Source organism: Pagrus major, chromosome 17 (assembly GCF_040436345.1).
Source record: "Pagrus major chromosome 17, Pma_NU_1.0".
Taxonomy (NCBI): Eukaryota; Metazoa; Chordata; class Actinopteri; order Spariformes; family Sparidae; genus Pagrus; species Pagrus major.
Genome location: NC_133231.1, coordinates 31,578,362 through 31,595,621, shown reverse-complemented (window position 1 = coordinate 31,595,621; position 17,260 = coordinate 31,578,362). Strand labels below are relative to the sequence as shown.

At 44.3% G+C, this 17,260-nt stretch overlaps 2 protein-coding genes and 2 long non-coding RNA genes across 10 annotated transcripts; 2 read left to right on the top strand and 2 right to left on the bottom strand.

The window, feature by feature from the left end:
• Positions 1-1,657: 1,657 nt before the first annotated feature.
• LOC141011538 (methyltransferase-like protein 27) lies at positions 1,658-6,017 on the bottom strand. Its single transcript, XM_073484702.1, has 5 exons — positions 5,901-6,017; positions 5,572-5,700; positions 3,913-4,045; positions 2,287-2,382; positions 1,658-1,908 (listed from the first exon to the last, which is right to left on the bottom strand). The coding sequence occupies exons 1-5, from the start codon at positions 6,015-6,017 to the stop codon at positions 1,658-1,660; spliced, it is 726 nt and encodes a 241-aa protein (XP_073340803.1).
• Positions 6,018-6,214: 197 nt separating this feature from the next.
• LOC141012452 (uncharacterized) lies at positions 6,215-7,375 on the top strand. 4 transcript variants are annotated; one of them, XR_012180386.1, is made up of 5 exons: positions 6,215-6,385; positions 6,522-6,563; positions 6,644-6,727; positions 7,008-7,087; positions 7,205-7,375. It is a non-coding gene; the product is annotated as an uncharacterized lncRNA (long non-coding RNA). The 4 variants fall into 4 exon arrangements; XR_012180384.1 differs by having other exon boundaries at positions 6,522-6,727; XR_012180385.1 differs by having other exon boundaries at positions 6,215-6,563.
• A 3,742-nt stretch (positions 7,376-11,117) lies between these two features.
• On the bottom strand, positions 11,118-15,842 carry LOC141011537 (methyltransferase-like protein 27). The gene is made up of 5 exons (XM_073484701.1): positions 15,726-15,842; positions 15,397-15,525; positions 13,685-13,820; positions 12,007-12,099; positions 11,118-11,368 (listed from the first exon to the last, which is right to left on the bottom strand). The coding sequence occupies exons 1-5, from the start codon at positions 15,840-15,842 to the stop codon at positions 11,118-11,120; spliced, it is 726 nt and encodes a 241-aa protein (XP_073340802.1).
• Positions 15,843-16,039: 197 nt separating this feature from the next.
• LOC141012455 (uncharacterized) lies at positions 16,040-17,200 on the top strand. 4 transcript variants are annotated; one of them, XR_012180390.1, is made up of 5 exons: positions 16,040-16,210; positions 16,347-16,388; positions 16,469-16,552; positions 16,833-16,912; positions 17,030-17,200. It is a non-coding gene; the product is annotated as an uncharacterized lncRNA (long non-coding RNA). The 4 variants fall into 4 exon arrangements; XR_012180388.1 differs by having other exon boundaries at positions 16,347-16,552; XR_012180389.1 differs by having other exon boundaries at positions 16,040-16,388.
• Positions 17,201-17,260: the final 60 nt, after the last annotated feature.

Below are 17,260 nucleotides of genomic sequence, written 5' to 3'. Positions count from 1 at the left end.
GATGAAACTCACCGTCACCTCAAGGACATTGGACGATTTCTCTGCTTTGAACTTTGTTGGAAACATTTGTAATGATGTGAGAACACAACTCAACAACATGTGGAACAAAGGTCCTGTCGTTTTTGACATTTAAAAAAATAATTCTTACAGAATATATTGAGGTATCTGTGCAGAGTCGGCCCGAGGCATGAGCGAACTAAGCGGCTGCTTGGGGCCCCCTGGCCACCAGGGAGCCCCCAATCGAGAAAAAAAAATTCAATTTTTTTTTTAAATTTATTTTTTACTTGTGTAGCCAGGTGAACAAGAGACCAAGACTGTTTTCAGACTGTTAAGACAGTGCTTTATTATTCTGTAGGGAATTATTACTGTGTTAGCAGTTTATTTTTGTTTAGGTGGCACTGTCACTTTAAGAGCGGCGCAGCGGTAGGTTGCGCGAGATCGCGGGAGATCACGGGAAATCACGGCGTTCCCGGAAGTAGCAGTAGCGGGAGTCAAAGACGAGCTGTGTCCAAATTCAGGGGCTGCATCCTTCGAAGGCCAATTATGTCACAACACTGCGCGAAGGCTGTCCCAATTCGAAGGCTCCTTCAAATGCGGGGACAGCCTTCCATTGCGAAACACCCCCACCCCAAAACACGCTGTTCCGACTTTCAAGTTTGAATTACTTCCCAATAGGGTCAGGGTTTCCCCAATAGCCTTTTCGGAATAGCGGGGTCTTTAGGAAAAATGGGAAACCCCGCCATTACGAAGAATGGAAGTCTATTTTCGGAACAGCAGGGTTTTGGAAAGGCGGGGTGTAACCTTCAAATGCAGCCTTCTTCTCCCTCTTGTCGGAGGACGCACCGCTACTGTCCTTCACGGCCTCCCATATCCCAAGATCGTTTGTGCGCCGCTCCTCAGTCCCAAAAAAGAAGAGGGAAAGCAAGAAAAATGGGGACATCAAGTGGCGCAGACTTGACATTTAAATGTAAGTATTGGGTTTATACTCGGTTTTTACTCATTTGAACATCCAACCACATATGTTAAACTTCAGCGGACTTTCAGTTAAAACACGTGACGCTGGTAATGCATTAGCATACGGCATAAATTAGCATTATGCTGTTGGCAGTAAAGCCTTAAAAGCCTTCACTTTCAAAATGTTAGACGTTCAGAAAACCATAAAATCCATTCAGTCAGCTCTCTTTCGCAGGCTTGGGTGGCAGCTATCGTGACATAAGGGTAAGGGGCGGGAACACCTGGTGACGCAACCAGGAAATACTCCGAAGGCAGAGGGCAAAGCTTTAGGAAGAACTTTGTCAGATATTGGGAACACCGGGTGCGGCCACACTGGTTCGGACACAGACTTGAAAGCTGTTTCAATAAAGATTGCTCTATCACTCCACCAGCCTCGCCTCCGCAGATTCTTTTATCACCAAACTACACACCGACACCTTTGATGAAGAAATCCCAGAAACAACAATATCTTTAAGGTTAACAACAACAACAACAATGGGAAAGGATGCTAATATTTTTGACATTTATTGAGAAATGTTTGATTCTGACACGTTACATTGGACTGTGATACAGTATGTATGAATCATATTTGTTGTAACAGAATATTTTGAATTGATTTTATTTTCTGTTGAGCGTTGCCATCTCTTCTGTACTGTATGATTAATCATCGATTTAAATCGATAGATTTCTTGTACAGGTAAACATTCCCGCTGATGTATCTCTCCTCCTGCTCGTCCTTCCTGTCTGCCTCAGTGGTCAGATATGAGTTTTCCATGTATCTGTCCGTCGGGTTGTTTCCCACCAGGCTCCACAGTCCCTCGTCCTCCATCAGCTGCAGCTCTCTGTCCAGATCCTTCTTGTATCTTTCTTCTCTTGCTCCTGGGTATAGACCTTTTGCTATACAGATGAAACCTCCTGCAACAACACAAAATATTCAGCTGTACTGACACAAAACAACTACAAAGAAACACAACAACTACAAGATACAAAACAAGATGCAAATAAACCACAAAGAACTACAAAACAAACACAAAGAGACACAAGACTACTACAAACTGATACAAAACATCAGAAAAACCACAAACAGAAGAATACTACAGAGACACAAGACAAGATACAAAATGAGACCCAAAACAACTACAAAGACAACGCAACAATAATGAGACATAAAGCAACTACAAAGAGACACACAACAACAATAGAGATACAAAAGACAGTCAGAGTTACAGTACCGGCTGAATGTGAAGACGCATAAGCTGTGCAGACTCATGCTAACAGGTGATAGCTGGTTACCTGGTTTGGTGGCGTGGCAGAGCTCCCTGACAACACTGACGGGTGCATAACCGGGACACAGAACACTGACGAGGATCACCACATCAAACATACCTGAAACCATCAACAGAAGAGGAAGAAGAACCAGGTTCACTTTCCAGAAGTCTTCCTGTTTCATATTTTACTGTTTCAAACCGGGCTCACCCTGTGGGTTCACCATCTGCAGGGACAGGCACCGGGCTCGTGTGCAGCGGGCTGTTGTTGGACTGTGCTAGTCATGGATTGGCCATAACGGCATCATGTTTGAGCATAAGATGGTTCATAAGAGTACTACACCACCTTTGGCCAAAGGTCAATAATGGACTTTGTCATATCATCAGATCTGCGGCTGTATGTCCCGGACACTCGGGTGAAGAGAGGAGCAGAGCTGTCAGCTGATCACCAGCTGGAGTTGAGTTGGATCAGATGGACACACCTGGTAAACCCAAACAAGTAATGAGGGTGAACTGGGACGGGCTGAGTCCATCATGTCTCCAACTCCCAGCTCCGGAAGATTTTCTCACACATCCTTTCTCACGAAGGTTGGAGACATGAATCTGAGTAGGCTATGTTCAAAGCCTCCATTGTAGAGGCGGCTGTTAGGAGCTGTGGTCAGGAGGTTATTGTTACCTGTCGTGGCGGAAACCTAAGGACCTGCCGGTGGACTGGTACCGCGAGGCCGAAAGGAAAGAACACTTTGAGGAGCTTCTGAACTCTACCAACACATCGAGGCAGAGTCTGAAGACTCGGGGGAAGACGTGACCACATCCATGACAGAGAGAGAGGGTCTAGAGAAAAACCACACCCTAACAAATAGTATGAACATTTCAGAAAAGCTGACGACCATAGCCATTTTTTAAATAAATATGACCTGTAGGCCCTGGTTTTTGGAAGCTCCATGCAATGTTGAACTGCGGCCCAGAACGGCTCATCTAAAAAAGACTATGTATGCCATGCTTGACTCAAGTGGCTCCCGTGCTGGGCTTAGCATGGAGCTTGCTAAGCCTCAGCCCCGGCCACCCAGCTCTCAGCCCAAGCCTCAGCCTTCATCCAAACCTGCTACAAACACACCTGCGCTCCTTTCTGTAAGGCTAAGTTTTGTCATCGTCCAGCAAGCACCTGCACCAGCCTGCTAACCCCAAACCAGAGACAGGTCCTGGGCTGGCTAGTCTCCAGCCTGGTACACCTCCGACAGTCCCCAGTAGTCTCCTGTCGGCCATCATCCCTCTAGCTCCTGGGTCGGCCGACACCCGTCTTGTCTAGAGCATCATCCTGGGTTGGCCAATGAACCTCCTGCTTCTGAGCTGGCCGACATCTCATCTGTTTCTGGGTTGGTCAATGCTACTCTTGACCCTGAGCCTCTTCCTGGGTCGGCCGACACCCCTCCAAGTCCTGGGTAGGCGATGCCCCCTCATGCTGACCTAAAGTCAGAGCTCCAGCTGCCCTACTTATACCCTGCCTCATGGCCCAGTCCTGCTCCTGATTCTGAGCCTCTTTGCATTCATTGTAGTTATTTACTGAATAAAACCCTCATTTTTAATGATCAGCTGGGAGGGAATCAGTGTGTTTGCATGTGTGTGTGTGTGTGTGTGTGTGTGTGTGTGTCAGTCTCTGCAGGCAGCCGTTGTGTTCCCAGTAAGGCCAGTCTGAGGTCCTGGTAGAGGCCGGTCTTAACAGCTTGGTCCAGCATGCCTTTACTGCCTTCCACTCCCACAAAGTGCCTGAAGCCCAGTTGAAACATCTGAACACCAGAGGGAGACAAACAGCACCAACAGTGAGTCTGAACCTGTAGAAAGCAGCCCAGGTGATGTCACAGGGAGTGTCATTGAAAAGTAAGGCAAGGCAAGTTCATTTATATCGCACAAATCAGACACAAGGCAACTCAAAGTGTTTTACAGGGGCATAAATATTACATTAAAAGAAATTAAAAATTGCATTTGAAATACATTAAAACAAAACATTAAAACAAGTTAAGAAATAGGAAAGTAGGCTAATATAGAATAGGTTTAAAAGAGACAAGAATAGAAAATAAAAGTCACAGTGCAGTTCAAAGCCTTAAAATTGCTTCAGTGAAAAGCAGAAAGGTCTTCAGTCTTGATTCAACAGAGGTGAGAGCTGGAGCAGACCTGCAGTTTTCTGGGAGTTTGTTCCATAATAACTGAACGCTGCTTCTCCGGGTTTAGTTTTGACTCTAGGGACTGAAAGCAGACCTGTACCTGACCACCTCAGAGGTCTGGATGGATCAGAAACCATTCAGTGCTTTATAAACCAACAACAGGATTTTGACATTTATTCTTTGACTGACAGGAAGCCAGTGTAAAGATCTGAGAACTGGAGTGATGTGATCTACTTTTTTGGTTCTTGTTAGGACTCGAGCAGCAGCGTTCTGGATCAGCTGCAGCTGTCTGATGGACTTTTTAGAGAGTCCTGTAAAGACACCGTTACAGTAGTCGAGTCTGCTGAAGATAAATGCATGGACAAGTTTTTCCAAATCCTGCAGAGACATAAGTCCTTTTATCCTGGATATATTTTTAAGATGATAGTAGGCCGACTTTGTAATTGACTTACTGTGGCTGCTGCAGTTCAGGTCTGAGTCCATGATTACACCGAGGTTTCTGGCTTGGTTTGTAGTTTTCAACATTACAGATTGAAGCTGAGCAGAGACTGTGAGTCGTTCTTCCTTGGCTCCAAAAACAATTATTTCAGTCTTATCTTTGTTCAATTGAAGAAAACTCTGACTCATCCAATCATTGATTTGTTCAACGCATCCACTCAGCGTTTAGAAGTAGAAAGCATTTATTCCTTCATAACTGCACAAGGATTCTGAATAAGCATTCCTGAACCATAATGACCTTATTATGATTGTTCTTTGTGAACCTGAGTGGAAACGTGCATCTTCAGTAAAACTTTGAATTGAGGAAACGGAAAGTCACTTTTTTGTATTTCATTTTAAAGGAATTGACAAATGTTTGAAATAAAATAATTGCATTTACTTTTCACATGTAGAATAAAGTCTTTATGTTTTTAAATTTGGAGTGAATCATGAAGGTTTAATACATGTGTGACTGCGTTAAACCTTCAAAATAATATTATTAAATGGTTCATTTGGTCGAAGTAATGCTTGTTCAGCACTGGATTTCATCCCTGAAGACGTACTTAAGGAAAACATTTAGTGAATGAAGACGTGTTATATCTCAAAACTGAGCCCAACATGAAAACATGCCGTCACACCTGCAGTCTGCTCTGAAATGGACTTTTGTTTCTCACCAGTTTAGCAACCAGTCCAGTGCCACAGCCGACGTCCAGAACCTGAACCTCCTCACGCCTCCCGCAGAAGTTGGCGTTCAGGAAATCTACAGCCAGATGTGCTGGTCTGTAGTTTATCATCATCATATCCTGTTAATGGTACATGTGTTAGTTCTCATCAACCAGTGACCGATGACACACACACAACACCGTGACTCAGAGCAGTAACAGTTAAAGCTGATCAGCTGAAGATAAATGTGAAACTTCTGTGATAACTGACGAACTGTTCCTGATCATCAGAACACAAACGTTTCCACAGACGTGGAGGACGATGAGTTTCTGTCACTGACCTGTTCGTACGTCTGAGCCCAGCGGTCGTAGAACTTTGTGGTCTCCTTGGAATCGGCGTAATCACAGGACCGAATGGACCTCTTTATATCGTCCACAGTTCTGCTGCAGTCAGCCATGATGACGAGACGACTTCAAACCTGCTGCAGGGAAGAAACTGAACGTGTTGTCAAGACGACAGATACTGTGAATCCTAACTGTCAAACCTGATCTCAGTCATCATGTTACAAGTGTAAATATTCTGAACCTGCATCTTGAGATCAGATCTGAGACGATTCTGATCTGTAGATTTCTGTAGTGTGGGAGGGTAGAAGATGCATGTCACATGACATGACAAGTCATGTGACCAGGAAGAGATAAATCTCAGCAGGTAGTGGCAGAGGGCCCTTTTCTTTGTTCTGGTGAGGCGGTTGGGCAGCTCGCTCACGTAGCGAGAGATAGCCGGACTTCACAATTCCCGTGCCTCAGGGCTAAGAACGACCTCACGGTAATATATGAATTGTTTCGGGTGTTTTTTTATGCAAGTACATGTAGTGTGCTGTGTTGGATGTTTTTAATTTGTGTGGAAGCAATATCATGACTCGAAAGTTTATACTTACTGTTTATATTTGTGTGTCTTCCAGTCGAGGGATGACATGACCATGACAGAGCGACTGTGGCTAAAGGTCCGGTAATTAATGTATTAAGTTATGTCTGTATTTTAATGTATGCCCAAGCCATGATATTTATAATGTCCTCTCCTTAGAGAGTCTCACACACTGGGACCTGCCCTCTGCCCAAGCAGAAAATTGCCACGTGAACCAGGGTGTATGAACTCATACCTGGCAAAGTAGGCTTATATTTTATTACCAGTCTTTAGTGTTTTTAACTAAGTATGGTGCCTTGAATGTGTACTAATAGATGTTGTGTCTTCCTTTCAAGGACCAGCCCAGCCACTGTTTTCTATGATTAGATTTTTCTTTTGTGTGTTCATTTATTGGTTTAGTTCCTGAATATGTGATCTCATAAGCATAGGTTTGAGGCCATTTATTTTTATGGTTTACGAAATGTGTATTCTCTTGGATGGTGATTTGAGAGTTTGATTTTCTGTCTCCCCTCTTTGTCTGCAGCTTGAGTGTCCAAGGCCGGGTCTGCACCGACACACTGCTCCTGTCTGTGGTGGGACTGCACAGGGTGACACATTGTAGTGGTGTGTATATATATTGCCTAGTGACATTGCATGATATCTTTAAAGTAATTAGATGTAGAGTTTGTAGTGCATGTTTGCGGTGCTAGACTTGCTGTCCCCTCTTTCTGTCTTCCACAGCTTCATCTTTCAGCTGGTGAGCACAGCAGACCCGACCTTCTGAGCATAAGGAGACGTTAGTTTGTCGCCATCCACATTTTGTTTGTTATTTTGCCTCACTCCTATACCATATTGCGCCCTCAACATAGATTGATCTGATTGTAATAAAAAGAGATTATTTTTCATACAGTACTGGCTTCTTGTAAGTTGTTCCTGTTCTGGGGAAGTATGGGCCACACAACACAAAGAGAAATCTATTGCTAATCAAGGGTTCCTCCTGTCCTTTAATAGGAGGTGGCGTTGTTGACATGTTTAAGTGACTCCCAGTGCCAGGCACTACAGTAGATTGTCAGAGTTTCTCAGTCAAGTGAATCTCTTTGGGTTTTTGAACAAAACAACACTCGTAAAGACGTCTCCATGGACAAAAGACATTTGAACTCATCAAAGCAAATGTTGACACATGAATACATTACAGCCTGACTGTGATGAAAGTATGAAAGCAGTTTGAACTCACCTGTGTGGATGTTTCAGGCAGAGAAGCAGATGTGAGTGTGGGAGCAGTGGTGACAGAGGCAGCTTTATCAGAGTGACTGGGAAGTCCAGTTTTTCCAGCCCAGCCTGAAGTCAACCACAACCCAACAGACAAACATTGAAGCTGCACAAACTGCCATCTGCTGCCGGTATCAGACCTCAGGCTGATACTGACTTTTGTTTTTTAAGTTACTTTTGTGAATTATGATTCAACTTCAAACACCTGGAGTGTCATCAGGTTCTGATCCGGGGACGTTTACCGACGGGAGGAGAGCTCAGAGATTACGCTTTGAACTTGTGGAATTAAAACGTGGATTTATCTTCACTCCTGTTGATCAACCTGACTTGTCCTCTGTGGTTGTTTTTTGCCTCTGTGTGGTTGTTTTGTGTCTCTGTGTGGTTGTTTCGTGTCTCTGTGTGGTTATTTTGTGTCTCTGTGGTTGTTTTGTGTCTCTGTGGTTGTTTTGTGTCTCTCTGTGTGGTTGTTTTGTGTCTCTGTGGTTGTTTTGTCTCTCTGTGTGGTTGTTTTGTGTCTCTGTGGTTGTTTTGTGTCTCTGTGTGGTTGTATTGTGTCTCTGCATGGTTGTTTTGTGTCTCTGTGTGGTTGTATTGTGTCTCTGCGTGGTTGTATTGTGTCTCTGTGTGGTTGTATTGTGCCTCTGTGTGGTTGTTTTGTGTCTCTGTGTGGTTGTTTTTTGTCTCTGTGGTTGTTTTTTGCCTCTGTGTGGTTGTTTTGTGTCTGTGTGATTGTTTTGTGTCTCTGTGGTTGTTTTGTGTCTCTGCGTGGTTGTATTGTGTCTCTGCGTGGTTATTTTGTGTCTCTGCGTGGTTGTTTTGTGTCTCTGCGTGGTTGTTTTGTGTCTCTGTGTGGTTGTTTTGTGTCTCCTGTGGTTGTTTTGTGTCTCTGTGTGGCTGTTCTGTGTCTCTGTGGTTGTTCTGTTTCTCTGTGGTTGTTTTGTGTCTCCTGTGGTTGTTCTTTGTCTCTGTGGTTGTTTTGTGTCTCTGTGGTTGTTTTGTGTCTCTGTGTGGTTGTTTTTTGTCTCTGTGGTTGTTTTGTGTCTCTGTGTGGCTGTTCTGTGTCTCTGTGGTTGTTCTTTGTCTCTGTGGTTGTTTTGTGTCTCTGTGGTTGTTTTGTGTCTCCTGTGGTTGTTCTGTGTCTCTATGGTTGTTTTGTGTGTCTCCTGTGGTTGTTCTGTGTCTCTGTGGTTGTTCTGTGTCTCTGTGGTTGTTTTGTGTCTCCTGTGGTTGTTTTGTGTCTCTGTGGTTGTTTTGTGTCTCTGTGACTGCAGCAGTGATCCGGAGGTGACCTCCACTGTCGGGTCCTTCTGTTCTGTAATGTTGACTGCTGACTGGAGCTGGAGGGGAAATGGACTTTACTTCATGAACGGAACGTTACAGAGAGGAGACAGAGAACCAGAACCAGAACCAGAACCAGAGTCTCTGCTGAGTGCTGACTTCACTCAGAGGGGTGTTCGCTGACCTTATCTTACAGCTAATGTACAGTAATCTGGCTGTTTGGGACAAATAAACATAAATGATCCTGCCATCAAACTCACTTCTCTGACTGTGAACACACCATTAAACCTCCACTGCTGATTAAACTCTCTCTCTGTGACTCAGTCGAGCTGTGTTACAGTTTTCTTCTCGTTATGTTTGGTCTCGTTCTCAGACTTCCTTCCTCTCTGACTCTCTCCTGAAGTTACAGCAACAGACGACCAGATGAAACTCACCGTCACCTCAAGGACATTGGACGATTTCTCTGCTTTGAACTTTGTTGGAAACATTTGTAATGATGTGAGAACACAACTCAACAACATGTGGAACAAAGGTCCTGTCGTTTTTGACATTTAAAAAAATAATTCTTACAGAATATATTGAGGTATCTGTGCAGAGTCGGCCCGAGGCATGAGCGAACTAAGCGGCTGCTTGGGGCCCCCTGGCCACCAGGGAGCCCCCAATCGAGAAAAAAAAATTCAATTTTTTTTTTTAATTTATTTTTTACTTGTGTAGCCAGGTGAACAAGAGACCAAGACTGTTTTCAGACTGTTAAGACAGTGCTTTATTATTCTGTAGGGAATTATTACTGTGTTAGCAGTTTATTTTTGTTTAGGTGGCACTGTCACTTTAAGAGCGGCGCAGCGGTAGGTTGCGCGAGATCGCGGGAGATCACGGGAAATCACGGCGTTCCCGGAAGTAGCAGTAGCGGGAGTCAAAGACGAGCTGTGTCCAAATTCAGGGGCTGCATCCTTCGAAGGCCAATTATGTCACAACACTGCGCGAAGGCTGTCCCAATTCGAAGGCTCCTTCAAATGCGGGGACAGCCTTCCATTGCGAAACACCCCCACTCCGAAACACTGCTGTTCCGACCCTCCCCCCAAAACACGCTGTTCCGACTTTCAAGTTTGAATTACTTCCCAATAGGGTCAGGGTTTCCCCAATAGCCTTTTCGGAATAGCGGGGTCTTTAGGAAAAATGGGAAACCCCGCCATTACGAAGAATGGAAGTCTATTTTCGGAACAGCAGGGTTTTGGAAAGGCGGGGTGTAACCTTCAAATGCAGCCTTCTTCTCCCTCTTGTCGGAGGACGCACCGCTACTGTCCTTCACGGCCTCCCATATCCCAAGATCGTTTGTGCGCCGCTCCTCAGTCCCAAAAAAGAAGAGGGAAAGCAAGAAAAATGGGGACATCAAGTGGCGCAGACTTGACATTTAAATGTAAGTATTGGGTTTATACTCGGTTTTTACTCATTTGAACATCCAACCACATATGTTAAACTTCAGCGGACTTTCAGTTAAAACACGTGACGCTGGTAATGCATTAGCATACGGCATAAATTAGCATTATGCTGTTGGCAGTAAAGCCTTAAAAGCCTTCACTTTCAAAATGTTAGACGTTCAGAAAACCATAAAATCCATTCAGTCAGCTCTCTTTCGCAGGCTTGGGTGGCAGCTATCGTGACATAAGGGTAAGGGGCGGGAACACCTGGTGACGCAACCAGGAAATACTCCGAAGGCAGAGGGCAAAGCTTTAGGAAGAACTTTGTCAGATATTGGGAACACCGGGTGCGGCCACACTGGTTCGGACACAGACTTGAAAGCTGTTTCAATAAAGATTGCTCTATCACTCCACCAGCCTCGCCTCCGCAGATTCTTTTATCACCAAACTACACGCCGACACCTTTGATGAAGAAATCCCAGAAACAACAATATCTTTAAGGTTAACAACAACAACAACAATGGGAAAGGATGCTAATATTTTTGACATTTATTGAGAAATGTTTGATTCTGACACGTTACATTGGACTGTGATACAGTATGTATGAATCATATTTGTTGTAACAGAATATTTTGAATTGATTTTATTTTCTGTTGAGCGTTGCCATCTCTTCTGTACTGTATGATTAATCATCGATTTAAATCGATAGATTTCTTGTACAGGTAAACATTCCCGCTGAGGTATCTCTCCTCCTGCTCGTCCTTCCTGTCTGCCTCAGTGGTCAGATATGAGTTTTCAATGTATCTGTCCGTCGGGTTGTTTCCCACCAGGCTCCACAGTCCCTCGTCCTCCATCAGCTGCAGCTCTCTGTCCAGATCCTTCTGGTATCTTTCTTCTCTTGCTCCTGGGTATAGACCTTTTGCTATACAGATGAAACCTCCTGCAACAACACAAAATATTCAGCTGTACTGACACAAAACAACTACAAAGAAACACAACAACTACAAGATACAAAACGAGATGCAAATAAACCACAAAGAACTACAAAACAAATACAAAGAGACAAGACTACTACAAACTGATACAAAACATCAGAAAAAACACAAAGAGAAGAATACTACAAAGACACAAAGCAATATACAAAATGACACGTAAAGCAACTACAAAGACAACGCAACAATGACAAGACATAAAACAAACACAGGAGACACAAAATTAGACACAAAACAACCACAGAGATACAAAACAACTACAAAAAGATGCAAAACAACTATAAAAAGACAAAAGACAATTTCAAAGAGACACAAAACAAACACAAACAGACACAAGACTACTACAAACTGATACAAAACATCAGAAAAACCACAAACAGAAGAATACTACAGACACACAAGACAAGATACAAAATGAGACCCAAAACAACTACAAAGACAACGCAACAATAACGAGACGTAAATCAACTACAAAGAGACACACAACAACAATAGAGATACAAAAGACAGTCAGAGTTACAGTACCGGCTGAATGTGAAGACACATAAGCTGTGCAGACTCATGCTAACAGGTGATAGCTGGTTACCTGGTTTGGTGGCGTGGCAGAGCTCCCTGACAACACTGACGGGTGCAAAACCGGAACCCAGAACACCAACGAGGATCACCACATCAAACATACCTGAAACCATCAACAGAAGAGGAAGAAGAACCAGGTTCACTTTCCAGAAGTCTTCCTGTTTCATATTTTACTGTTTCAAACCGGGCTCACCCTGTGGGTTCACCATCTGCAGGGACAGGCACCGGGCTCGTGTGCAGCGGGCTGTTGTTGGACTGTGCTAGTCATGGATTGGCCATAACGGCATCATGTTTGAGCATAAGATGGTTCATAAGAGTACTACACCACCTTTGGCCAAAGGTCAATAATGGACTTTGTCATATCATCAGATCTGCGGCTGTATGTCCCGGACACTCGGGTGAAGAGAGGAGCAGAGCTGTCAGCTGATCACCAGCTGGAGTTGAGTTGGATCAGATGGACACACCTGGTAAACCCAAACAAGTAATGAGGGTGAACTGGGACGGGCTGAGTCCATCATGTCTCCAACTCCCAGCTCCGGAAGATTTTCTCACACATCCTTTCTCACGAAGGTTGGAGACATGAATCTGAGTAGGCTATGTTCAAAGCCTCCATTGTAGAGGCGGCTGTTAGGAGCTGTGGTCAGGAGGTTATTGTTACCTGTCGTGGCGGAAACCTAAGGACCTGCCGGTGGACTGGTACCGCGAGGCCGAAAGGAAAGAACACTTTGAGGAGCTTCTGAACTCTACCAACACATCGAGGCAGAGTCTGAAGACTCGGGGGAAGACGTGACCACATCCATGACAGAGAGAGAGGGTCTAGAGAAAAACCACACCCTAACAAATAGTATGAACATTTCAGAAAAGCTGACGACCATAGCCATTTTTTAAATAAATATGACCTGTAGGCCCTGGTTTTTGGAAGCTCCATGCAATGTTGAACTGCGGCCCAGAACGGCTCATCTAAAAAAGACTATGTATGCCATGCTTGACTCAAGTGGCTCCCGTGCTGGGCTTAGCATGGAGCTTGCTAAGCCTCAGCCCCGGCCACCCAGCTCTCAGCCCAAGCCTCAGCCTTCATCCAAACCTGCTACAAACACACCTGCGCTCCTTTCTGTAAGGCTAAGTTTTGTCATCGTCCAGCCAGCACCTGCACCAGCCTGCTAACCCCAAACCAGAGACAGGTCCTGGGCTGGCTAGTCTCCAGCCTGGTACACCTCCGACAGTCCCCAGTAGTCTCCTGTCGGCCATCATCCCTCGAGCTCCTGGGTCGGCCGACACCCGTCTTGTCTAGAGCATCATCCTGGGTTGGCCAATGAACCTCCTGCTTCTGAGCTGGCCGACATCTCATCTGTTTCTGGGTTGGTCAATGCTACTCTTGACCCTGGGCCTCTTCCTGGGTCGGCCGACACCCCTCCAAGTCCTGGGTAGGCGATGCCCCCTCATGCTGACCTAAAGTCAGAGCTCCAGCTGCCCTACTTATACCCTGCCTCATGGCACAGTCCTGCTCCTGATTCTGAGCCTCTGTGCATTCACTGTAGTTATTTACTGAATAAAACCCTCATCTTTAATGATCAGCTGGGAGGGAATCAGTGTGTTTGCATGTGTGTGTGTGTGTGTGTGTGTGTGTGTGTGTGTGTGTGTGTGGGTGTGTGTGTGTGGGTGTGGGTGGTTGGGTGTGTGTGTTGTACCAGTCTCTGCAGGCAGCCGTTGTGTTCCCAGTAAGGCCAGTCTGAGGTCCTGGTAGAGGCCGGTCTTAACAGCTTGGTCCAGCATGCCTTTACTGCCGTCCACTCCCACAAAGTGCCTGAAGCCCAGTTCAAACATCTGAACACCAGAGGGAGACAAACAGCACCAACAGTGAGTCTGAACCTGTAGAAAGCAGCCCAGGTGATGTCACAGGGATCAGGGAGCAGCTGGAGAGTGTGGCTGGATCAGGTTCGTGATTTTTCTGAGTGTCATTGAAAAGTAAGGCAAGGCAAGTTCATTTATATCGCACAAATCAGACACAAGGCAACTCAAAGTGTTTTACAGGGGCAGAAATATTACATTAAAAGAAATTAAAAATTGCATTTGAAAGACATTAAAACAAAACATTAAAACAAGTTCAGAAATACGACAGTAGGCTAATATAGAATAGGTTTAAAAGAGACAAGAATAGAAAATAAAAGTCACAGTGCAGTTCAAAGCCTTAAAATTGCTTCAGTGAAAAGCAGAAAGGTCTTCAGTCTTGATTCAACAGAGGTGAGAGCTGGAGCAGACCTGCAGTTTTCTGGGAGTTTGTTCCATAATAACTGAACGCTGCTTCTCCGGGTTTAGTTTTGACTCTAGGGACTGAAAGCAGACCTGTACCTGACCACCTCAGAGGTCTGGATGGATCAGAAACCATTCAGTGCTTTATAAACCAACAACAGGATTTTGACATTTATTCTTTGACTGACAGGAAGCCAGTGTAAAGATCTGAGAACTGGAGTGATGTGATCTACTTTTTTGGTTCTTGTTAGGACTCGAGCAGCAGCGTTCTGGATCAGCTGCAGCTGTCTGATGGACTTTTTAGAGAGTCCTGTAAAGACACCGTTACAGTAGTCGAGTCTGCTGAAGATAAATGCATGGACAAGTTTTTCCAAATCCTGCAGAGACATAAGTCCTTTTATCCTGGATATATTTTTAAGATGATAGTAGGCCGACTTTGTAATTGACTTACTGTGGCTGCTGCAGTTCAGGTCTGAGTCCATGATTACACCGAGGTTTCTGGCTTGGTTTGTAGTTTTCAACATTACAGATTGAAGCTGAGCAGAGACTGTGAGTCGTTCTTCCTTGGCTCCAAAAACAATTATTAAACAATTATCTTTGTTTAACTGAAGAAAACTCTGACTCATCCAATCATTGATTTGTTCAACGCATCCACTCAGCGTTTAGAAGTAGAAAGCATTTATTCCTTCATAACTGCACAAGGATTCTGAATAAGCATTCCTGAACCATAATGACCTTATTATGATTGTTCTTTGTGAACCTGAGTGGAAACGTGCATCTTCAGTAAAACTTTGAATTGAGGAAACGGAAAGTCACTTTTTTGTATTTCATTTCAAAGGAACTGACAAATGTTTGAAATAAAATAATTGCATTTACTTTTCACGTGTAGAATAAAGTCTTTATGTTTTTAAATTTGGAGTGAATCATGAAGGTTTAATACATGTGTGACTGCGTTAAACCTTCAAAATAATATTATTAAATGGTTCATTTGGTCGAAGTAATGCTTGTTCAGCACTGGATTTCATTCCTGAAGACGTACTTAAGGAAAACATTTAGTGAATGAAGACGTGTTATATCTCAAAACTGAGCCCAACATGAAAACATGCCGTCACACCTGCAGTCTGCTCTGAAATGGACTTTTGTTTCTCACCAGTTTAGCAACCAGTCCAGTGCCACAGCCGACATCCAGAACCTGAACCTCCTCACGCCTCCCGCAGAAGTTGGCGTTCAGGAAATCTACAGCCAGATGTGCTGGTCTGTAGTTTATCATCATCATATCCTGTTAATGGTACATGTGTTAGTTCTCATCAACCAGTGACCGATGACACACACACAACACCGTGACTCAGAGCAGTAACAGTTAAAGCCGATCAGCTGAAGATAAATGTGAAACTTCTGTGATAACTGACGAACTGTTCCTGATCATCAGAACACAAACGTTTCCACAGACGTGGAGGACGATGAGTTTCTGTCACTGACCTGTTCGTACGTCTGAGCCCAGCGGTCGTAGAACTTTGTGGTCTCCTTGGAATTGGCGTAATCACAGGACCGAATGGACCTCTTTATATCGTCCACAGTTCTGCTGCAGTCAGCCATGATGACGAGACGACTTCAAACCTGCTGCAGGGAAGAAACTGAACGTGTTGTCAAGACGACAGATACTGTGAATCCTAACTGTCAAACCTGATCTCAGTCATCATGTTACAAGTGTAAATATTCTGAACCTGCATCTTGAGATCAGATCTGAGACGATTCTGATCTGTAGATTTCTGTAGTGTGGGAGGGTAGAAGATGCATGTCACATGACATGACAAGTCATGTGACCAGGAAGAGATAAATCTCAGCAGGTAGTGGCAGAGGGCCCTTTTCTTTGTTCTGGTGAGGCGGTTGGGCAGCTCGCTCACGTAGCGAGAGATAGCCGGACTTCACAATTCCCGTGCCTCAGGGCTAAGAACGACCTCACGGTAATATATGAATTGTTTCGGGTGTTTTTTTATGCAAGTACATGTAGTGTGCTGTGTTGGATGTTTTTAATTTGTGTGGAAGCAATATCATGACTCGAAAGTTTATACTTACTGTTTATATTTGTGTGTCTTCCAGTCGAGGGATGACATGACCATGACAGAGCGACTGTGGCTAAAGGTCCGGTAATTAATGTATTAAGTTATGTCTGTATTTTAATGTATGCCCAAGCCATGATATTTATAATGTCCTCTCCTTAGAGAGTCTCACACACTGGGACCTGCCCTCTGCCCAAGCAGAAAATTGCCACGTGAACCAGGGTGTATGAACTCATACCTGGCAAAGTAGGCTTATATTTTATTACCAGTCTTTAGTGTTTTTAACTAAGTATGGTGCCTTGAATGTGTACTAATAGATGTTGTGTCTTCCTTTCAAGGACCAGCCCAGCCACTGTTTTCTATGATTAGATTTTTCTTTTGTGTGTTCATTTATTGGTTTAGTTCCTGAATATGTGATCTCATAAGCATAGGTTTGAGGCCATTTATTTTTATGGTTTACGAAATGTGTATTCTCTTGGATGGTGATTTGAGAGTTTGATTTTCTGTCTCCCCTCTTTGTCTGCAGCTTGAGTGTCCAAGGCCGGGTCTGCACCGACACACTGCTCCTGTCTGTGGTGGGACTGCACAGGGTGACACATTGTAGTGGTGTGTATATATATTGCCTAGTGACATTGCATGATATCTTTAAAGTAATTAGATGTAGAGTTTGTAGTGCATGTTTGCGGTGCTAGACTTGCTGTCCCCTCTTTCTGTCTTCCACAGCTTCATCTTTCAGCTGGTGAGCACAGCAGACCCGACCTTCTGAGCATAAGGAGACGTTAGTTTGTCGCCATCCACATTTTGTTTGTTATTTTGCCTCACTCCTATACCATATTGCGCCCTCAACATAGATTGATCTGATTGTAATAAAAAGAGATTATTTTTCATACAGTACTGGCTTCTTGTAAGTTGTTCCTGTTCTGGGGAAGTATGGGCCACACAACACAAAGAGAA

Coding starts and splice junctions, on each gene's coding strand:
- LOC141011537 (XM_073484701.1), bottom strand. CDS start 15,842: ATGGCTGACTGCAGCAGAACTGTGGACGATATAAAGAGGTCCATTCGG. Junction 15,526..15,725: donor GGGCTCAGACGTACGAACAG/GTCAGTGACAGA, acceptor TACCATTAACAG/GATATGATGATGATAAACTA. Junction 11,369..12,006: donor CTGCCACGCCACCAAACCAG/GTAACCAGCTAT, acceptor GTGTTGTTGCAG/GAGGTTTCATCTGTATAGCA.
- LOC141011538 (XM_073484702.1), bottom strand. CDS start 6,017: ATGGCTGACTGCAGCAGAACTGTGGACGATATAAAGAGGTCCATTCGG. Junction 4,046..5,571: donor CTGGACTGGTTGCTAAACTG/GTGAGAAACAAA, acceptor TCTGGTGTTCAG/ATGTTTCAACTGGGCTTCAG. Junction 1,909..2,286: donor CTGCCACGCCACCAAACCAG/GTAACCAGCTAT, acceptor GTGTTGTTGCAG/GAGGTTTCATCTGTATAGCA.